Source organism: Sphaeramia orbicularis, chromosome 9 (genome assembly GCF_902148855.1).
Source record: "Sphaeramia orbicularis chromosome 9, fSphaOr1.1, whole genome shotgun sequence".
NCBI classification, from domain to species: Eukaryota; Metazoa; Chordata; class Actinopteri; order Kurtiformes; family Apogonidae; genus Sphaeramia; species Sphaeramia orbicularis.
In genome coordinates this window covers 26,996,262-27,020,429 of record NC_043965.1, presented here as the reverse complement: position 1 = coordinate 27,020,429, position 24,168 = coordinate 26,996,262, and the positions used below count along the sequence as shown (strand labels likewise).

General features: G+C 37.7%; 1 protein-coding gene across 2 annotated transcripts; it reads right to left on the bottom strand.

The window, feature by feature from the left end:
- Positions 1 to 331: 331 nt before the first annotated feature.
- Positions 332 to 23,891, bottom strand: lnpep (leucyl/cystinyl aminopeptidase). Of its 2 annotated transcripts, XR_003936231.1 has the most exons (23): positions 23,453 to 23,891; positions 21,164 to 21,258; positions 19,682 to 19,884; positions 18,828 to 18,939; positions 18,444 to 18,695; positions 17,479 to 17,669; positions 17,120 to 17,258; positions 16,523 to 16,657; positions 16,280 to 16,400; positions 16,021 to 16,172; positions 15,817 to 15,930; positions 14,584 to 14,715; positions 14,353 to 14,487; positions 12,740 to 12,900; positions 12,569 to 12,657; positions 12,276 to 12,459; positions 12,018 to 12,174; positions 10,770 to 10,954; positions 10,516 to 10,677; positions 9,969 to 10,109; positions 9,799 to 9,880; positions 7,816 to 8,488; positions 332 to 343 (listed from the first exon to the last, which is right to left on the bottom strand). XR_003936231.1 is itself a non-coding variant. In XM_030142971.1 (22 exons), the coding sequence occupies exons 1-22, from the start codon at positions 23,478 to 23,480 to the stop codon at positions 8,357 to 8,359; spliced, it is 3,102 nt and encodes a 1,033-aa protein (XP_029998831.1). In that variant the 5' UTR covers positions 23,481 to 23,891; the 3' UTR covers positions 6,079 to 8,356. The 2 variants fall into 2 exon arrangements, 1 of the variants encoding a protein (XP_029998831.1); XM_030142971.1 differs by lacking the exon at positions 332 to 343 and having other exon boundaries at positions 6,079 to 8,488.
- Positions 23,892 to 24,168: the final 277 nt, after the last annotated feature.

Here is a 24,168-nt window from a genome sequence, read left to right as displayed (position 1 = left end):
GTTTTTGCCAGGGTTTGTCTGTCTGTCTGTCTGTTTGTTTGTTTGTCTGTCCGTTAGTGTGCAACATAACTCAAAAAGTTATGGACAGATTTTGATGAAATTTTCAGGGTTTGTTGGAAATGGGATAAGGAAGAAAAGATTAAATTTTGGTGGTGATCGGGGGTGGGGGGGCCCATGAGGGGGGGGCGCAGACCAGAAAATTTCATCAAAATCTGTCCATAACTTTTTGAGTTATGTTGCACACTAACGGACAGACAAACAAACAAACAGACAGACAAACAAACCCTGGCAAAAACATAACCTCCTTGGCGTGGGGGTCCCACAGGGGCGGCCACTGATCAGCCTTGGCGGAGGTCTGCGCTCTCCGAGTGCTTCTAGTTTATTATATTTATTTTTGCTGTTGTAGTTGTTTCATGGTGACAGAGAGAAGGCTGAAACTACAATTATTCTACGGTGCCCCTACCTCCTTCAGCTATCTCAGCTATTATACTACAATACTACTATTATCATTACTATTACAATGGCGGATTTACTGGTGCCTTCGGTGCCACGCCCCCCAGTTTCAACATTTAAAATGTAAAAAATTTTGATCAGCCCTGCCAAGATTCAAACCTGGATCCCCCACATCTTAGACTGCCACATTACCTACTGAACTATCTGTCCATATGCATTTTGAGGAGCACATTTATGCAGTGCAATTCTCTTCTGTCTCATATTGGAGAGGGGGGTCTACTGCACATTCACTTAAACTAGTTGTCAAATTCAATGCCATAACTGAGGCCAATCTTATTAAAACCAACACTTAGCTTTGGTTCCAAAAGTGGTCACATTAGTGAGGTTAAACTGTATTCATTTTATTAGTGTATAAAAAGATACAGTTTTATGGTATTTGAAGCATTTGTAATGTTAATGTTGCTTTGCTTTGCCCCCTTGAACGCCCACTGGGGCTCCAACCCTGGAAACTACCATCCTCCTGCACCCCCCTTCCATTTTTTCTAGATCCACCACTGCTATTATTGCAATCATCACACTATGTCAAAGGTGATTGCTTATGTGTATAAATAAGAATAAAAAGAGGAATGTGTCTGAAAATAAAATTATTGCAACTTTATGTGCAATATTGTATTATGTGCAGGGTGGGGAAGCAAAATTTACAATCAACATTTAGTTGTTTTTTCTCAGCAGGCACTACGTCAATTGTTTTGAAACCAAACATATATTGATGTCATAATCATACCTAACACTATTATCCATACCTTTTCAGAAACTTTTGCCCATATGAGTAATCAGGAAAGCAAACGTCAAAGAGTGTGTGATTTGCTGAATGCACTCGTCACACCAAAGGAGATTTCAAAAATAGTTGGAGTGTCCATAAAGACTGTTTATAATGTAAAGAAGAGAATGACTATGAGCAAAACTATTACGAGAAAGTCTGGAAGATACTATTAAAGATGAATGGGAGAAGATGTCACCTGAATATTTGAGGAACACTTGCGCAAGTTTCAGGAAGCGTGTGAAGGCAGTTATTGAGAAAGAAGGAGGACACACAGAATAAAAACATTTTCTATTATGTAAATTTTCTTGTGGCAAATAAATTCTCATGACTTTCAATAAACTAATTGGTCATACACTGTCTTTCAATCCCTGCCTCAAAATATTGTAAATTTTGCTTCCCCACCCTGTATATGATATGGATGGTTGTTAGAAGATTCCTTATATGTGTGTACATGGATGTACAAGTGCTTACACACAAACACACACATATACATACACATACACATACACATACACAGATAACTACAGTTTGTCCATCTTTTTCTATATGCAACCTTTTAATGGGCCACTGTAAATATTTGCACCTTATCTGTGACATCACCACTTTGCAGTAAAAGGATAACTGAAGAAAAATGAGAGACAGAATATAAATTTACGGCCCTCAGCCCTCATCACAGTGTTATCATGATGTGGCTCCTTTTCAACTTACCATGTGCCGTGATGAAGTCAGACACATCCTGTTTGACCTGAAGTGACTGCTGTTTGAATAAGATAATCGGAGACAGCAGACCTTCACCCACTTAGATTACACCCTATTCACTGAATAAGTTCATCCACTTAGATTTATGTTTCCATCATTATTTACTTGGAAGTTACTTGTAATGAAGTGGAAGAATGACTCCATATAACTCAAAAACAACAAACACCTATGATACACTGCAGTTTAAGAAATGACATGAAAATATGTTCTCAATTCTCATAACCCTAATGCTTTTGACTGATATTGTTGTGTGGCACAAGCTTTTTTTTTTTTCTTTTTTTTTTTTTTTTTTTTTTTTTTAACTTTCTCAGAAATGAAGCTGCTGTCATTCATGTGCCTCAATGTCAGCGTCTCCCAGTGGTGAAGAATCCCTCAGAAACAACCATCTTCAAGAAGAACCAAGATATAGTAGAGACCTTATCTTGTGTTAAAAAAAAAAAAAAATTCAAGGTGAAATGAGGGGTTTGGACAGACAGACCCAACTACAATACCCTCACTGAGTTCACTTCAGCACCTAAGTTGTAAATAATGCCTTTTCACAACCAATGTAACTTTGTAACTTCATCAGTTCAACAATTAGTGTTTGTGCTTATTATACAAAATGTATCAGTCTAAAACAAGATCTGAACTCAGATGTTAAAACAAATATTTTATTGCATTAAAAAAAAACACCAGACTTCTAATATTTTTCCCTAAATCCCAAAATCAAGTAATAATCTAATCGAAAATAGTCTCAGTTCTATTGGTATTTTTATCTACTTATCAGAAAAGCCACTATTAAGCCTGAGCTCAACAGCAGCAGCCACTTGGTGTCTGGGATCCACTGAATATAAAGAACAGAAAAAGCTGGTGGCTAAAGGGTGCCCTCTAGTGGGGCACCCTATCAGCTGTGTCGTGGAAGTGGCAGTGTGATGCAGAGCACACTGAAATTTCTCCATTGCGGGCACACAGGTTGTAACAAAATCTCCTCCAGTATTATCTAAATGCCAGTGAGAAGTCATCATTTCTAAGAATAAGAACATTAAAAGTGACAGAAATTTTATGAAACATTGCCACTGTAATCATTTTGCCATATTTTACATGTACTGACCTGAGGAAGAACATAGAAATGCCACCAAATGACATCTTCTGTAACTGTCTGGGTTTACATAAATATGTGTCTTTGAATGAGCTTCCATCCACTCAGTGATCCTTCAAACTCTCTGCCCAATAACACATTCTTTGCCTGTCAATGCACCATTTTAAGATTATACCACATCTACAGTATCTATAAAATAACCAGCTGAGTCTGCAGATTCAAAAACCACAACTGAGAAACTGTATTGATCAAGAAAAAAAGGCCTTTTACCAAACAGTTCAAAGATACACTGAATCTTTGGCAAAGGCACTTCATCACACCACTTGTCTACAGCCAACATTTCCTCATTCGTGCCTTTTGCACACATGTATTTTCATATCTAAGACTGAGGTTTCACCTCAGTGCTTCACAAATAAATCACCTTGATCAATCTGATGCCCACAGAGCAAAACGTGCTGATGAAACTGGTGTGTTTGACCGTGAACAGACCTGCTGATAAACTATCACCCTGACCTCTCCATTTAGCAAGGCTGCATAGTTCAAATGGTTGTTGTGCTTCTGACAAAAGTTGCGACTGAATGGGGGCAGGCGCAATTGATTGATGGAGTAGGTGTGACTGCTGACACAGTCGATGCAGGAAGCATATTCATAGCACAGGAGTACTGATCTGAGACCAGTGACCTGAAGGTGTGTGTAGTCATATGACCTGATAATCGACTCCTGATCAGCATGTTTACAACATGCATGAGCCTTTTCTTACATACCTAGGTCATTTGATTTAGCCCATGGTGGTGATCTTGTCTGTTTTCTTTCTTTTCTGAATTTAACTTCAGGTTCTAGATATATGAACTTAGAATGGACATCCCAGAGGCCCTGTAACGTCATTTTAGACACGAGGACGTTAATTTGATGCAGGTTACTCACTGCGTTGCATTTGTCCTACTAGTGGCTGCTTTTCCTAAAAAAAAAAAGTGGACTCAAATCTTCAGGTGTCCTTCACCACTCTGTGTAGTACTCCATGTTGCTCCAAAACTCAAATAATGCTTGAATGCTTGTTCTAAAGTACTGGTTTCTCTCAACACTGTGTTTTGTGTGTGAAGATTTTAGATTTACTGATGTGTTTTATCTGAGTAGAGTAAAACCAGATAAAATCAACACAGTGGCCAGTTGTAGGACTGTTACGCATAGTTTTTTAAAGCATAAAAGAGAGGATTTATCTGTATTTACAGGCAAATTATTTTGCCATATTAAGTCCAGGTTTAAACTGGCCATCACTTAATGCATAGGTAGAGTACTAACCTAATTCTGGCTTATTTATGCAATTCTTTCTTCTTCTTCTTTTTTTTTTTTTAATCAATGAACATGAAAAATAGACCCAATTTATCTCTGAGGAGTGTTTACCATGTCATCACGAAATAATGCAAAGACTGCTTTCCACACTAAGTCTTCCACAGTATTTTTGACACTCAAGTACGATGTGGATACTCCCACACTTTTACTCAAGTAAAATTTTAAATGCATGACTTACTTTTAATGAAGTATAATTCCATTTTACTTAAGTAAAAGTTTCCCTCTGTGGTTGCAGGACCCACCGATACTCCTGGAGGCAAAAGCTATAGAACATAATGATAACAGCAGTGTGTTCAGGACATACTTGTAATGCAAAGTGGATCATGTGTCATGTGACATGATAATTATCCTCAGCATACATAGTCATGCCACTGAAACCAGTAAAATGTATCTTTACATCTCATCCGGAACCAGGCGCCCCAAATACAGAAACCAGCCGTGATCCAACAACGGCACTGATAGGTCTTTGTGGTGTTACTTGTCATCAGATGAAACTGTGCTTTTATTACTTTGCCTTGCGTGTTTAAATAAGCTAGTGATGATAAGATATTAATCATTAGATAATAAGATATTCAAAATCAAGAATAAAGAACTGATGACTGCATTAAATTGGAAAGGGCTACAAAACAATCTCAAGGAAAATATACCTTTTCAAGCCAAAGACCAGACTATAGCCCAACAGAAATGTATGGAATGGGCTTGTAATAATGTTCAGATTGCATCTTATGACAAATTAATGTATTTGTAAACATGCAGTGAAACTATCTCTCTGCTGTAATCAGACAATGGAGTTCTGTTTCACACAGGTGCCCTCTCTATGACGTTTTGATTTATGAGTTGACTTATGGCACACCTCCAGAGAAAGGTAAACCTCAGGCCTTTCACACATGAATTATGACTTTTTTGCCAATGGCAAATTGGGACATAATTAAGCTGCACTAGATTTACAAAACATCTGCTGTCATAACTGAGATTCTTCCTTGTTTATTAATGAACAGAGATGATTTCAGTGAAACGTTTGTACAGGAAACTCATTTAAATGAGTGACAGACATTGACATTTTAAAAGGGCGTGAAACAACTTCTCAGGGCTTTAAAACATCTCATTACAAATAAGCACTTTAAACCACAGTGAACCACTAAACCACCACAAGATTGTCTCTTCAATATAACTAAACAAGTCTAACCTCACTTCAATATTTGTTATATTATACTTTGACTTTGTCCGATACTGTGACCTAAATATAAACCTCACTTGAATTGATGTGACCTGCAAACAAGTGTTTGTGCACTTTAACTCTTTGTGACAGTTCATACACCATATAATTTATTAAAATAGAATTATTTCAACACAAAGCTGTGAATCATATATCTTAAAGCTTTTTAAAATTACTTCTAAAAGGCAAAACTTTATCCAAAATGTCTTTTTTCTTTGCTCATGACAAAACTGGATAAAGAGGAGCATCTGCAGTAACAGGCAGAAATCATTTGAGGTTTTTGGTTTGATTTACACACAGTATCTCAAAAACAACTGTTTTAATTTCATTAACTGTCTGTTTTGCTATTGCTGAGTTATAGTTTTTGCAATTACATAAAGAGAAAGTTCAACATGCTCAAAAAAAAAACAACTTTATTTAAATTCTTTTCACATTAAGAGCAACAGTTTCAAAAGCATCTGCAGCATTTACTCCCGGCGCAAAAACAAGGACAATCTGAGTGGGTTTAATGCTCATATGGTTCTCCACTACAATCCTTTCATCAGGTCAGTTCATCACTTAAAACAGCTTTGAAACTGATCAGTAACAATGACATCGGTAACATGTGTCTCAAAGCTTATTGTAACTTAGTAAACTTGGGCCTAAATATGATCAAAACAATGTTAATAGCATCAGTTAAGCTCATAAATTGGACTTCAGGCAAATGGAAACTTGTCCTTGGTAGACAGGTAAAATTCAGACAACACATCAGAATTTCCCATACTTAAATGCATATCCATACATGCTTTTCTGACAATTCAAATCTTTGTGATGTTTCACACAGCTCACCCATATATTAAAGCAGAAGGGGCATGTGATGACATCCACATACCTCCTTCAGTGCACACAGGTTTTATTTTGTGTCCTATCACCTGCAAATCACAGGAGTTACCTGGGCGCCATATGCATCTACCCATATTGAAACTTCTAAAACAAAACTAAAGGAGTCACAACAGCAGCAGCAAACTCATGATCCTTCATCAGGTTCTCATCTGCGCACAGAGTCTGCTGTTTCCGAATTGGGGATTAAACTCAAATCTTTAAGGAGGAGGAGGGTGAATGTAACCTTAAGTGGTTATTTGATTGTTATTCTATTTATTAAATCTAAATAAGTCAAAGGGGCCTTAAAGTCTCATGAACATCAATGGGATGGCAAAAACAATTAGCTGAAGTAGTTTACAAATGGAGTTAAAATTAAAAAAAAAAAAAAAAAGTAAATAATAGCCGGGCATCTGTATTCTATTCATAGGAGCGTTCTCATTTGGTTCCAGGACATGCTAGTCATGCCCAATCTGAACTTGTCCATACCATCATGTGCACAGTAGCCCTTAAAACACAAACATTTATCAGCAAAATGGCCTCCCTGTGGTTTTCTGAACCAAAACAGTAAAAAGTATTTGACCAAGAGGCTTGATCAATTCTATGTATACATTTTTTCTTTACACCCTATATACACACACAACAGAAAGCTTAATATGTTAAAAGTCAAGATGTTTAAAACAGTACATCCAATAGCAGGGTTAAGGGTCATGGGGTGGAGCATATTTACATTATAATTACAAGTTTACAAACTAATTGGATCAAATAATGGGTCTGTACAGCGACTGCATGGCAGGCAAGGAGCGCTCAAAATAAAACTTTAGGAAGAGCTAAATTCAGCTGAAACATGGCTAGAAAGAAAGAAGAAAACCAGAGAGAACTAAAGGAAGGAAGAACCAAAGACTGATTTGGCTCTTGTGTGCACTGTCTACTCTTATCTAAGACACATTGGCTGTTAAACCTGCACAACTGTACAGCACACCACCTAGCGTACACAGTGGGAAGGTTTTAGTACATTCAGCTGATGCCAACACAAATTTGGTATATCAAGCCAACAATTTGTCAACAAATTCAAGTCCCCTTAGCCAAACCATTACTAAGGTAATAAATGCTTCAGGTTGCATTAGTAAGTAAAACAAAGACTGGCAGCTATTTTTAAAGCAGCTTCTGCATGGCACTGTAAAGCTTGAATACTTTCTCTTAGTAATTTGGTAACTCAAGTACCATTCATTTTCATCTTCTCATCGCTGAGTACGTGTAACAGCAACTCCATCCCACAGATCAGAAGATGAAAAAAGAAACAGTACATGTACTGTCATGAAATACAGTACAGTGCTGTATATGTACTATAAAATAAATGCTGTAAGTGTACTGTAATGCTGACATTCTTTACTCTCTTTTGAAGTGGCCATTTACAGCTCCTTCATTTAGTGCATGGGAGCAGGCTGAGCTAAAAGGTTGTGGGTAAAGCACTGCCTTCCAAAAGCATGATTGTCTGCTCAGACATGAGGTTTGGATGAAAGAAACAGAGGAGAAGTTTGGTCAACAGCATAAAGTGTGAGGAGTGAGAGTTTGAGTCTGACGACACCCTGTCAGACACACAATCAAGAGCCACCCTGAGCTAAAAACTACAACTCCTAGGACTAATCTCAGAAAATCAACCCCTCGTTCACCCCGGTAGAGTTCTAACTGTGGCTGTGGGTAGCACCCTGACCTGGGTAAAGGGTTTCAGAGACATAGTCCCTCAATAGTGCAAACACTGCTGTTGTCTTGACAACATGCCCCAGGTAGCAGGGCGGGGCTGGATGGAGTGCCTGTACTAGAGCCATTCATTGAATGAAGGAAGGTTCCTGTCCATCCAGCGCTGGTTCAGTCTGATGGTTTCCAAAGCCTCCTGCACACTCCTCATCTGAGAGCCACGCTCCTTCAGACTGGAGAAGAAACCCTGCACCTGTACAACAAACAAAGTACGTAAAAATTAGCCAGGTTAGATTTGGTATAATGCACTTAAAGCACACTTTAAATCAAGGAGATACAACATGAAGCTTTCAGAAGAAAAAAAAGCCAAAATTTGAAAATATACACCATCCTTTTGCAGATCAACTCAAAAGACTAGATATGAAGATAAACCTGACACTGTCTGATACAGTTATGAAGTGAAACCACTTTTTCAGCTTCTATGTCTCGGCATAGTGTAAAGTAGTAGAGTCACATTCAAGTTGTGTCTGATGGAATCTGGTCATTGATCAGAAATTACAGCTGCTGTCAAGTAACTGACTACCCTACCTGTCTGAAAATGTCTGTGATTAGACAAAAAAATCTGCCGGGTAAAAAAAAAAAAAAAAACTGGGTAGATTTTCTATAGCCTGAAACCAGAGGGAAGAGGTAGATGCAGAAACCTCATATCGACCCAGACAACTTGAATTACAACACACTGCTGTTTTGAGGCCTGTGGGCCAAATCAGCCTGGTTGATTTACACTATTAACTATTAACCAAAACTACAAGGCAGTTGTAGACAGTAGTTATTAAATGCAGTAAAATGAATCCTCGTACCAAATTAACGTACTTCATTATTGTTAAATTATGAAGATAGATGAGCAATGGGCCTGTACATATTTATTTTGTTTGACAGATAACTCGACACTCACCTTTTCTAAATTAGAACATGTGAAAAGTAGAGTAGAGTAGAGTAGGTGGAGTTTACTAATACCCCCACCCCACCCCACCCCACACCAAACACTTTACCCCTCCTGCTCACTGATACCCTGCCTTGTCAGGGATCAATTTTGAAATTTAAATTACAGATAATTGTCAACTAGACTAAACTAATTTACTATCCTTTCTGGGTAGTTCAGTCAAACCAAGACAAATATTATTTTACCCATGTCTTAACTTTCAATCTGATCACATTTTGTCTGGGTGAGCTGTCTTCAAGAAATCAGCTGGACAAATTGTTGAAAGTTCAAACTTTCAAAAATGTGTTAAAATTTTTTTTAAATAAATAAATAAATTCAGCCATTAAACTGTGCACTGCAACTCTCCTTGTGGTAAAGACAATCTGATCACACTTTGTCTGCTAAAGCAGGTGAATAGACTCGAACAGAATTCCTGGTATTACTACATACCCTCGCCCTATGGGTGGGTATAAAAACTAAAAACTGAGCCCTAGGTCAAGTAAGTGAAGTATCCCTTTATGGTTGATATCAGCCAACGAACAAACACACAGACCTGAATGAACTGTATATAAAAATTAACATACTTGATTGAGGTGTGCCTGTGTGGAGAACTGAGAGGTGGTGGACTTGATGATTTTCTGAATGGAAAAGGAACCCACAGGAAACCTAAAGCAATAAGTAAAGTAAAAGGTTAAATAAAATAATCTTTATATTTATACTCTTCTTTTTAAAACTTTAAGGAGGTACCGCCTACTTTTCTATGAGTTGGTTCCAATTCTCTTGGATAAAATCCCAGGCAAACAAATAGCCAGAAAAGCTGCTAGACACAGTGTTGATGACCAAGGGCAACTCCTGTGTCTGGATGATGTTCCCCTGCAGACCCTCCTTCAAGATCCTATGAACACAGTGAAAGGGTTCAACACTGGTTGGCACATAGAAACAGCACTCACACAACACTAACTCCATACATATACATATACATACACACACACACACACACACACACACATATATGTATGTGTGTGTGTGTATATATACATATATATATATATATATATATATATATATATATATATATATATATATACACACACACACGCACACACACACACACACACACACATCTACATATATGTAGATTTCATATCTTTAACTACTGCTATTCTGCTCCTGATGGTTTTAAAATTTTAAAAAATCTACTTCATCATAATTATGCTTAATTAAATACTAATACTAAGAACAGAACGATGTAGACGCTTGATTCAGATGATAGATAAAAACACATAAAAACAGATACTGACCACGCTATACGCCGTGTGTCCTGAGTGGATGCCAGGCCCTGCAGCATTTTTCTCTTTTCTGCATCATAGCTGACTTTTGAGTACTTTTCCAGCAAAGTAGACCAGCTTTCCTCTGACTGAGCAGCTACGGTGAAAACAACTCGCTGCAAATCTCCTGGGATGCTAAAAAATATAAACACACAAACATAGTTTAGATTCTGACTGGCAAAAAAAAAAATTCCTCAAAGTTTAAAGTTTTTTTTCTTGGTACATACTGTGCAGTCCCATTGGATTCAACATATTTTTTGAACAGGGCTTTGGCTTGCCGTATGCAGCTGTCTACATTCAGATTGCAGGCTGTCTCCAACAGGGCCGAGCGTAGCTCCTGTTTCGATACACTTATCTCCTCGTCCCATGTTTGGTTTCTCATTAGAGAACCAAAATAAGAGAGAATACGAACCTGTATGTATAAAACATTTCAAGTTATAATCCTGGAAACATAACTTGATTTCTGTTCACTGTTTATACACACACCATTGACAAACACCACTGACAGACAAAGTGGAATTAATTTAGATTTCTCATTCTCCTTACAATGGGACCTGGTGGTGGTCAAATCACTGGGTCAGAGCATCTCCAGATCTTGTTGTTCATTCCCTGTGTAAAGTGGTTAGTACCTACTAAAAGTAGTCCAAAGAACAACAGCTGGATCTCAACCAATTGACATTATTATCTGTCTGATATTATGTAGGTTTTCTTTTTTTCCACAAAAAGAGCTCTGACCCAAGGCCTAGACTCCACCAGACCTCTGAAAGTGTGCTGTGGTATCTGGACCAAGACCTTAGCAGCAAATGCCTGAAGTCATGGAAGTAGAGAACTGGACCTCCATGGATTGGATTTATATATCCAACACCTCCCAGTGATGATCAACTGGCGTAAGATTGGGATGTCCTTCCATAGTCCATTTTTGGTTGGTACTAACCACTGCAGACCAGGAACACCCAACACGACCTGTAGTTGTGGGGATGCTCTGACCCATTTATCACTGTTACAATATAGACCTGGTCAAAGTCAATCAGTTCCTTACTTGCTCATTTTGCTGCTTCCAACACATTAGCTTCAAGGACAAAATGTTCACTTGCTGCCTAATATATCCAACCCAGTGAAAGGTACCATTGTAATGAAATAATCGATATTTTTATGACTTCTTTCAACAGTGGTATGTATATATTTCTGTACACACAACCCATAATGCACATCCTGCCCATTCAGGGAGGAGGGATCACTCCACTGTGTCTCCTCCTGAGCATTCTTTCATTTTTTCAGAGTTTTTTAGTGTTAAAGAGTATGTTTTTCGGGGTGAATTTTCCTTGCAATGAGGTTGTACACAGTGTAAAAGGCCTTAAGGCTAACCAGTGATTTGTAATATTATTTTATACATAAAAAAATCACTTTACCACAGAGGGTAACTTATTAGTTTTTAGTTTACATATCATCACATAGTGATTTAATGTGCACTATACCTTCATACGAGACACAAAATCTGTCTCCTGTCTTTTGTCAAGCAGTCTGTAAATATTGTTGAGCTGTAACAAGGCCTCGGTGACAGGAGGAGTCTCAGTTTCATTGGTCATGTAGTTTAACAGACTGAGGACCTGCCTGAAGGACACACGTCCCAGTCTATAACACAAAGAAGGAGAGGAAAGAGAGACAGAAAGTATAATAAAAATCAAACGTATGCATTAAAAATATAATCCTCTCATTCTTTATTGAATTTGTACCTGGAAAGAGCAAACATGTTGTGTATCAGGGAGGCTCGATCCTCAGGCGTAAGAACATTGACATTGTTGATCAAAGCATCTATAAGAGCAGCCCAACCATCATCTCCGTAGTGAACAATGTAAAAGCCTGTATTCCCGTGATTCAGCTTCAACCATTTTATACTTTGTGGCACCTTAAGCGTCTCTGATAAAAAAATAAAAAAAACACCAACAACAACAACATATGAATAGACACATTCTGATACCATGTACCATGTGATACAGTACCCAAGACTGACAACTGTATGTTTTACCTGACTTGGTCTTCAGAGTGAACACTTGTTTGCAGTCAGGGGCCAGACTACATGTGTCATTGATGTAAGTTACAGGGATATGCCACAAGCTATGGAAAGTGCAGAACATAATGAGCTCCAGATTCTAGTATATTTCTATGATGTGTGATTGTGTGTTGTAATGTAGTTCACCTGGAAGTATGCGTGGCGTTGTCAGAAGTGAGCAGGAAGTGTTCCTGTGTGAGGGTAACTTGATCCCCTTTGCGGTCTACAGTGACCAATGGGAAGCCTTTCTGTGAAGTCCATGAGCTCATCATCTCGGACACATTTTGGTGCTGAGTAGAGACATCAACCTGAGAACAAAACAAAAGCTAATAATATAATTACGGTGGTGATTATCTTAAACATTTTATCTATATTCTGACGATATAACAAACATTTATTTCCAAAGTGAAATCCCAAAATGGTTTTTAAAACATACAGTTTCTTTCGGTATGAATAAGCTATATTTAAGTCTTTGTAACCTGTTTTTAACAACATCATAAATGCAAACTTAAGAGCTTTTTCATAGCAAACAGAAAACAGTACATGAAGGAAAACCTGAGTCTAACTTTGGTGATGCTCCTAATGTGAATATAAAACAATACTGGGTGATGGAAGGTGTTTTCAGGAAGCTTTTTTTTTTTTACACTTTACTGTTAAGTTTACTCTTACTGTTCTTCTGACTTGTATACTAATATTTTAGATTTGTAAAGACTTTTTTTTATGATTTGCAGCAAAACTTGTAAAGACATGAACTGTTACAGGGTGGGGAAGCAAAATTTACAATGAACATTTAGTTGTTTTTTCTCAGCAGGCACTACGTCAATTGTTTTGAAACCAAACATATATTGATGTCATAATCATACCTAACACTATTATCCATACCTTTTCAGAAACTTTTGCCCATATGAGTAATCGGGAAAGCAAACGTCAAGCAGAGTGTGTGCTTTGCTGAATGCACTCGTCACACCACAGGAGATTTCAAAAATAGTTGGAGTGTCCATAAAGACTGTTTATAATGTAAAGAAGAGAATGACTATGAGCAAAACTATTACGAGAAAGTCTGGAAGTGGAGGAAGCAACAAAAAACGTACCAAAGCTTTTATTAAAGCTCTCAAATCCAAAATCCTAAAGGATCCTACCAAATCCATGAGAAAAATGTCAATTGAACTTGAGGTAGACAACAAGACCGTTAGAAATGCAGTAAATATGATTTGAAGATTTAAATTCTCATGACTTTCAATAAACTAATTGGTCATACACTGTCTTTCAATCCCTGCCTCAAAATATTGTAAATTTTGCTTCCCCACCCTGTACATTTAGACAGAAGCAAAAATGAGTGTTTTCACCCTCTTGTATAAACACACAAATGCTCACACAGTTGAAACTGGACTTATTATAGATCAAAAATGACCCCTTAAATTAACCACACACCCTTATTTTGACTTCTCTGCGGGTAAAAAATGTTTTAATCCTTACAGATGCCTGTATTGTGCAGGTGCAAGCAATGCATGAACAGAGTCAACAGGGGGAAATAATGAGTTGGCAGACTGCCCTTCATCTGAGGGCATCAGGTTCAAGCCCTTGTGTCAGTAATTATACAATCTACTGTGTGTGCTCTGTCTCACTCAGATAAATGGGGCTGATGCTCAGCATTTTTAGCCAGAGTCCAACTTAGAGGGCCTAAGTAATTGGTCACACAGTAGCAGAAAAATGTCAAACAATGACAGGTCAAAAAGAGAACTGTAAACATACAGCTCTACCTGTGTAAGGCTGTTCCAGAGGTTGTCAGTGTCAGTGTTGAGTCCACTGAACTGATTTAGGTACTGTATGATCCCTTTTCTGAACTGCTGATCCCCTGGGAGGGAGGCGTTCAGCATCAAGAGAATAGATGCACCCTGAATGAAAAGACACAAATCCATAGATGGTCACATAAAATAGAAAGCTAAAGTACACATAGACTTGTATTATACATGAAGTTTCCAAAGACAAACCTTCTCATAGGAGACAGAGTCAAACATCTCTTCCACCTGTTCTGGTGTATTCACTTCAGTCGACACAGCATGAGAAGAGTTTAGTGCATCTTTCTCCAAAGCTCTGAATCTAACATCCAGGAACAAATTACCCTACAAACAACAAGAAACAATCAGTGTGAGTAGAGGCACACAGAGCAACTAAATAAAAGTGAAACAGAGAACAATATCTGTTTCAGTTGGGTGTTTTAGATAGGGGCTATAACAGTTCTCCATACCAGCGGCTTGGGTTTTTGTTGTTTCTTTATGGGGTTGAATGAGAAACAACTGGTTAAAATATTTAAGGGTTTATGAAATTAACTTGAATTTGGAATATTAAGAGTAAATAACAAATCAAGATAGAATAACTTTATGAATAACACCACAAAAATTAACTAAACTACGGTCAAGAAATACAGGAGGTCCTCGGGTTACACGGTACTCGACCTACGCTGTTTCGACTTTACGACGCCTGAGTCTCGTCTGCCGTTTTGTCTCCAGCCCCATAGTGTAGAGCGTCTGTGTTTGTGCTCCGTAATTTTCTCAGTATCCTCGCCTTTTTCACCCTCCTTTTTCACATCATGGCCCCAAAAAAGAAAGCAGGATCTTCTAGCAATGCTGGTCCAGCCAAGAGGAAAGCCATTACGATGGAAACGAAGCTGGAAATCATCAAAAGGTCAGAGAATGGCGAGACGCCGACGAACATCGGTAAAGCCTTAGGCTTCAGTCGGTCGACCGTGGCGACCATTATTAAGGACAGGGGGTATTAAAGGGTTAATTCCGACTTACGCAAAAATTCGGGTTACGTCGCCAGCGTAGGAACGGAACTCGTTCGTAACCCGAGGACCTCCTGTACATGTATCTTAAGACCAGTTACATGTGTCACATGACCAAAAATAGTCACACAATGCAGTTTGAAAACTATAACATAGGGGTAATGTGTTTTTATTTTTAAAGCATTTGACATGACATTACTTCAAATAGAGTAATAATATAGTTTCATGATCTACATGTGTAAGTGTGACCGCTGACATGAAAAATGTGTTAATAATGTAATATAATGAGAGGAACAGCAGTGGCAACAGGTTGGGAGGAGAACCACAAGTTGAGATTGTGGATGTTTGCATAACATGTTTGATCTTGGTTTTGCATCAGTTATATCCCTAGTTTCAAAGAATTCAAGAAGCAACATACAAGACAGATATGTGAACTTACAATGTCCAGTTTAGGCAAAACTGTCTGTAGTGACATGTATTGCATGTAAGTGGCAAAGCCTTCATTAAGCCACAGGTCATTCCACCAGCTCATGGTCACCAGATTTCCAAACCACTGAACAAAAACAGCAAATTATTAGTCAAGAACATGGGGCATATTCACTGTGGATGATGCTTTCACAAACACAAAGGCTCACACGGCTACCTGGTGGGCGAGCTCATGGGCTATGACTGAGGCGACAACTTGTTTTTCCAAAAGAGAAGACTGTTTTCCCACCAGCAGGCTGGTTTCTCTGAAGGTGATCAAACCCCAGTTCTCCATCGCTCCTGCCAGGAAGTCTGGGATGGCAACCAAGTCTTATGTGGACAAAAGAGAACATATCATTGAGGGTAAATCAGGGAGGGACAAAATTTTTAATAGAGCACGTACTATTTACGATTATTTAGTACTTATATTTCCCCACCTAGTTTTTTTAAAGGGTAGACAATCTCAAAGAAGCTATTGTAGAACTCCAGTAGTTTACAAGCTGTGTCCAGAGCATACTCAGTGTGCTCCTTCTTCTCCGGCACAGAATAAACAGAAACCTACAAAAGCACCACACAAACATAAAAATACTGGCCCAATACAAACTGCATTTGTTTTGTCGATGATATCACACAGGCAATGTATTAAACACCAGTGACAACAAAAAGGAACCACATCTTACCAGAGTTTCAGAGACATTTTTGCTGATTGGAGTAAAGTTAGCAACAACAAATGCCACTAGGTAGGTGCTCATTTTCACACTGGTCTTTTCAAATTCATCTAATTGGAGACCGCTGGGAAGTGATGTGGTTTTAGCCTGAAAAACACAACATGAAAACAACGTGACGACAAAACAAATTATACTACAAAAAGTCACTCCAGCTATGACCCAATCGATCCTATGCTAAAATAGCAAAAAAAAAAAAAACATAAAACAGAGTTGTTACTACTGTATTGATAAGAAAAAAAATAATCTATGCAGAAGAATAAATCTGGTATTTTGTCAGTGAAAGAGGATATTTTTTTAAATTTATGCTTGAAACATAAATACATACATACACACCCTATTATTCTTTTATAAATTAAGTTACACTTAAAGAATGTTGGTGAGCAGATCATGTTTACATTTGAACTCTTTGATTGAGCTGTTAAATACTTCAAACTTACATACCATAAAAGTAAAAAATAGACACAGTTGAAGGTTGTACTTTTGTAATGCAATGTACAATAGCATTTAGCAAAATGAAATATTACACAGTAAAATTAATTCCGAAAGTACCTTAGGCATGTTAGACAGAGTCATATAGTCAGGTTTTCTGCTGATTTTAATCTGAAAAGTTGCTTTGAAAGACGGTTCATCAAAACAGGGGAAGGCCTTCCTCGCTGATAGAGGCTCAAACTGGGTAGCAGCAAGGACCCTACGAAAAATATGGAGATCAGTTTGATTATTTTGGCAGTGCAATTAAATAAATACATTGCACTAATTTAAAAGGCTTTTAATATATGTTTTTTAATTGTTATCTACAAATCATGAAGTTACCTGTGAAAATACACTTAACACATGTCAGAAAGTCAGATCTCTGCAGCAAGTGTTTCAGTAAGAGAACACATTAGTAGTAGTAGTAATATTCAAAATACCTTTTGTTTCCATCTTTGTCACTGTATGAACTATTGTAGAAACCATCATAGGTGTGAGAGAGATTGGCAGAGTAATTGAGGGTCAAAACACACTGCTGGCCTGCCTTCAGCTCCTCTGAGAACTTAACTGCTATTTGTTGTCGTGGTTTGTACTCAAGTACAGTCACATCAGTGGCCTTCCCATCACCCAGCTGGAGCAAAAGAAATATTCATATTATTAATATTCTTAAAATTTCAGTAGTTGCATAAAGACCACCTATTTTCACTGTTCAAGTACATTCAATCAGGTGTCATTCTGTTCAACTATATGCAAACAGATAAATCTTTGTTTACCATTCTATATGTTGACAAGGCGACATCAACATTGCCATTCAAAGCCCTTTCACACCAGTACAATGCAAAACTACAGTGCATGAAAACAGAAAATCTGCAAAGGCATTTGTGCAAACTGCACCTGATTCAAATTATCTATGCTGTTATGTTCCATTTTTATTCAAACAACTTTCACTGTAAGAAAGGAAACTACAGAAAAGCAGTAGGGGTTTCAGAGGGGTGATTTCAGAACATAATCATTCAGTTTTTTTTTTTAACTGCTTTTTGCAAACCAATATGATATTGTTGGCTCTGCAGTGGTCAAGTAATGTAATGGCTCAGAAATATCTCACTCCACTGAAGGTAAGGTAAGAGTCTAATAGTGCAGAGAGTCTATTGGTGTGCTCGACTGATATAGTAGATGGTGTATACATTGCTAAGGAAGGGCTGTATACAATAATTGATAACATCAGATAAAACAAAGGATGTGAGTGGTGAAATTGATATTTTTCCCCACCATAATTTCCTTCAGTGGTGAACAAGCTTTCAGTTTTATAAATGTCAGTTAAAAATTCTTGCATGAAAATCTATACTTGGTATGAAAATACTTCTACACACAAACACATTACATATTAAATCTGTTGCAGACCCACCTTAAAGGTAGCTTTGGTAATGTTTAGATTAGCACTGTGCAGGACAATACGCTTGGTGTCATGGCGCACAGTCATAGTGATGACAGTGGTACCGGTGAACGTCATTTTGTCGAGGTCAGGGTTCAAGGTGAGCTCATAGCTGAGAGGTTGTATGCTTTGAGGCAGCCGTAGCTGTGCCCAAGGAAACATTTCACCGTTGGTGGAAATAGGATAGACTGGCTCAGCAGGAGTGGTCTGTTTACGGCAACCTGACTAAAGAGGAAGACAGAGTGAAAAAACCAAAAGAATGGGTACGTGACTGAGTATCACATATTTATGAGTCCAAACATACTAACAAAACATTTCCACTACTAACTAATGAAACTAATAAAGAGTTTTGTTTACCTTGGTGAAGGTGCATTCGGGTAAAAAGTACAGTACCATGGTCATAGACACCACTATCACCAGGAACAGCACACACACAACCAATGTACGTGCTGAGGGTCGTGAACATGACCTGAAATAAAGTATAGTTTAATATTAGTGACTGATTTATAATAACAGTACAAATAGTAGTACAGTCAACTGGGGTTGCTGTACGGAAACAACATTTCTGTCTAACTTTAGTTTGCAGGATAATTCTCACGAATGATGCCTGCACTTTCACCTACATACAGTATGTGTGTTCTTTATCTACATAATCTGGGAACAGAAGTGAAATCTTCAACATAAGACACGTTGGAAGATTAACAGTCAACAATCTATCATTTAAGTCACTATGAAAAAGCCTTAATACTGTAAAACTGCACAGTTATGACTAACATTTATTTTGCCTTCTGCAAACATTTAATAGTTACTACTGTCTGCTGCTAAAGCAACTGTAATTCTCAAAAACTACTGGTGGTTATGTATAAATGATAAATTACAGGCATAATAATGCAAATACTGTAAAAAGATTTCCATAGTACTTTGAAAGCAGTAGCAGTTTAAAGAAATGTCACTCTACAATTTCACATGCAAGCTTAGATTTTTATAAAACTGAGAAACATATGGTTACAACATATGGTTACAATAACTTCTACAAATGCAAATTCAGCTCCATGGAAATTTTTAAAAATCTTTTTAAGTTGGAAAATAACAATACTTTTCAGTGAACTTTCTGTGTGATCAAATTCAAAAACACATTACGTGGAAGTGAGAAAACATTTCACACATACTGCACAGCATCCTATATGAGGACTTTTTTTGAGTGTAATTACCTGGGTGGGGATTGTCTGGTATAAGGAGAGGAAGTAGATCTGTGAGCTGAGCTGCGATTCATGAAGGACATGCCAAGGAGACGGGCCGAAGACTCGCAATCCTCCTCATCCTCATCCATCTCATTCTCTCCGAGGCCCCGCACCAGCAGCCGTGAGCTCCGAGGCTCATACACCACCTCATCTGGGTCAAGAGCTGGAAACGTCTGCAGAGGACACATACAGTATATGCTAATATTCTACAGGGAAACTGAGCAGTGCAGTGTTACCTAAAAGATAGTTTAACTCTTTACAGAGGCAGGAAAGGAGCTCTGGATAGTAAAAGGACATATATCATACAGAGAATGATGACAGGGAAGCATTTCTGTTTATTGAAACAAAACAAATTCAGAAACACGTTTTTAACATAAAAGATGGATGGTTGAGTGTGCATAATTCAGTAGGGGGTTCATGATGTGTCACATGGCCCTTGTTGGTAAAAATGGGTCATTTCAGCTCATTTTTAAAAACAGACACAACATACTGAAGATAGAGAAGAAAGATAAAAGATGACCTTCTGCTAATAATATTTCTCACAAGCTCCAGGAAACACAAAAACCAGTGAAAGAAAAAGCCGTTATATATGGTAAACTGAAAGTCTGCAAATTACAACCACTGGCTATCCACAAATGTTGGTTACTCTCTAATTAACTTATTCCTATTTCCCAAACATTTCCTATTATCAGTTTAAACAATGAAAGCAGGTGCAACAACATGAACTATGTGGTGCAAATAATTCTTGACAATTATGCATATTAAGGAGTTTGTCTGTGTAGGTTTTCAGTCATTCGGGTCATGTAAATACTTACATACTGGCCTTCTTTTTGGTTTTGATGGCTTTTCACATCATATTCAAGATGTTTTCTCAGTTGTAATGAACTGGTTGGGAGTACAATATATTTCACCTCTGTGGAATTACTTACAGAGATGTTACAGGTCATTACCTGCCAAAAATCACCTAATTCAAGTGTAAAACTGCCCAGACACCAATGTCAAAAAAGCGGTGTATGTGGCTGATGAGTGGTGCCCCGAATCACAATCCTTTTCATGAGAGGGTTGTTCCAGTTTACCATAAACAAACTGGTAAGGATCCTGATTAGAGGCAGTGACCCTCCTGTACTATGCCATTGTGGAGCAGTTGTTTATTCTTTACATCGATTAAACAATTACTGTTTCTAGTTATATAGGTATCTATCAGACAACACCATATGACTCAGCTTGTGTTTGAAGGTTTTTTTTCTTAGAGTGAATATTTTAGACAAAAAGACCTATAACTCCCTGCCTTTCAGTTAGAATTGAGGAAGCCTCTTAGATGGAATGTGAAATAGCTTGAAAAACCAAAAAGCAGTTGAGTTTCCTTCTATTTAGCTATTAGGCTCACATTATGACATTCTCTTGTAAGAGATTAACATCCTCAATGTGTGGACACAAGTCACATAAAAGTACCGGAAAGGCTGTTGAATCTTTGGCTAAGTCAACAACGTCAGGCTCCTCTTCAAACATGCTGTTCTCAATCATGTTCCTTGGCAGGTTAGCACGATCTAAGACATAAAGAGGAAGAGAAATAAGGTAGAAGATCCTTAAAAGAGGAACTGAGAGAGGGGAAAAGAGAGAACACAAATTACTCTGTTTCACGCAGTGACACTTGTTTGGTATGTTAATAGTGTAAAATATATTGTGTTGTTGAATGTTTAAAGCTCCAACACAGAGTTGTGGCATAAAGCCAGTAGAAAACACAAAGAGTTGTTATTTTCTCTGAAAACGAAGGCAACTTGAAGCCGCATCTTACAAAATAGGGTGTCTTCAGTTTCCTGTTAGTAAGCCACCTACAGTATTTCCTAGTTGTTTGACCTAGATAAAAAAGCTTATTATGCCAGAAAGATTACTGCTTGTACCATAAATAAGGTATTATGACACCTGTTAACACAAAAATGTCATTGTAATTCCCTCACAGCTCATCCACTTACCTGCACTGAATTGATAATGCCTTCAAAACTTGCACAAAGACTATCCATCAGCAGCCCATGTTTGACTACAGGTTAAATAATCTGCATTTCTACAAATAAAACCGTTACTCCAGCATGAGGAGAAGCATTGTGTTGTTTTACTCAGTGCATGTGATTCTCTAGCAGCAAATTACTGTTGAAACAATCAGGGATATGTTTAACTTCTTAATTCAATAATAATGAAAGTAGTAAAAATGCGTAAGCCTCCCATTCTGCCTCTCATTCCTGTCATTTTTACATGGTGTGAAGAAGACATTTTCAGTTTTAGTTTGAAAAGATTTTAAGGGAAAAGCACAAAAAACAGGAAAGTACCTACAGGGTTCGATATTTATAGATACAATGACAGTAAACCATGTTGAGCTTATACTCCACAAAAGAAGTCCCAAAACACAAAGTACACACAAGGTAAATTTATCTGTCCTTTACAGTTTTTTGGATATGACTGTATGAGCCATTATTGTGTCTCTCTAATCCCCACTGCTGTGATACAAATGCTATTAATAGACTAGGAGCTAAGTAGTTGGTCATGTGCAATATCAAGAAGAGGATATGATAAAAAATAAGACCACATTAAACGTCAACGATAGACATCTCTACTTTGAACAGCTATGCTATGTTGTAAGGGTATAATAATGACAGTTATTAAAGAAAACTACGATGTAACAGTTTACAGTGAGACAAAAATTAGCACCTTTGGCAACTGGGAATAAGTAGTAAGTCATGTACTTTTGTCAAGGTTGGATGTAAATACAACAATAACACATATTATCAGCTGACTGTGCTCTGAAGTGTTTACTGAAAACATGTACAAGACTAACATAGAGTCTCACAACTAGAGTTAAATATACTGTATGTGTTTAAGGCTCTTATTCTGAAACACAACGTTGTTATCAATAGACCATGAAACAGAGACAGTATGGGAAGGAAGTGTCTCCTAATGCTTTCTCATCGTTCTCTGATTAAAATATGGTTGCAAAATCTGAGTTAGTGTTGTCAAGCTACAACTAAGCATTTAGTAAAAAAGGAAGTCACAATGCACTGATTTGGTGGTTACTTCTTCAGAATCAAAACCTTTTAAACAATAACAACAATATAACTACAGCAGAGCATTGAGCTTTCCTGACAGCTGTTAAAGTGTACGCACAAGGCTTTTTGTTTGCTTTAATAAAGCCTGAAAGCATAGCAGTGGTTATAAAGCAGCTGGCAGGCTTGTACTAAAAAAAAAATGCTGCAATTATAACAAGCAACTTGGAAAAGAGATCTCAATCTCAGTGGGATTTTACCTTTATCTAATAAAGGATAAATAATAATAAATAAATAAAAATGGGCACAGAGAGTGGTTTCATATCTGACACAACAGAGACTCAATACTCAGTTGTTGAAGTTCTTCGGTTCAAAGAAAACGAAAGCATTACGAATATAAACCACAGGATGAACACATAGTTTGTTGTGGGCTTCAAGGAAAGTAATTTACAGTAAAATGTTTCACCACTGAGGGATTGTCAACACTGGCGTTACCTCATGAAAATTTCTATCAGAATATAAGAAGCTTCTCATAAAAACAAAAACGCAGCTTCCATTTAACTGGTCAAAAGTCAGACCGAATCCCCTCAACATGTGTCCTCGAATGAATGTCACGTCCAGTGAAGCTGCAGCTAATGTCATGTTAGTTATTAGCTGGCCTGCTTCTGTTAGCTTCATGTTACTGCTTACCATCTTCTTTCCTTACCTGTACTGTTGCTGTCGAATGGATCCATTGTTGGTTATTTAAAATAGCTCCCGGCGTTCAATATAAGGTACCCTCCGCACGTTTCGGCTGCTTTACAGGCGTAACGTTTAAGGAGCTGGACACTGTCTACCGCAGGCTATCGGCTATCGGACGCTCACAATAAATAGCAGCCTATTCTCACTCCACTGACGTTAGCTACGTACTAGCTAGCATGAAACTAGCCAACTTCTGACAACTGTAACTGACTGAAAGGCATTCATTAGGCTAACTGGTTGATTTAAGCAACTTTATCCTACATAGCTGCTACTTAAACTATTGAATAAATATAATAGAAATGGCTTTGAATCACAGAAAAACAGCAAATGTAAACAAATGCAATTCTAAGAGGCTTGACAAACTAACGAAGACCAAATGATACTTTCCTGCTTCTCGGACCAGTTGTTGACAGTCTCCCCTCTGCTGATACCCGATTGGACAGCGTTATAAGGGGCGTGGTCATACCGCAAAGCATATATTCACGCACATACACATTTTGTCCTGTAAGGTCAACATGTATTTAATTAAATCTCAATAAATGCTTTTCCTCGGACCAAGAATCTTCTGGATATTTTAAATTAGCATATGATCTCGGAGGACTCTAAAGAAACTGATCTCCATCATAGACAGTAATGATGAGCACCCTCTCATCACACACTGGACAGACTGCAGAGCACCTT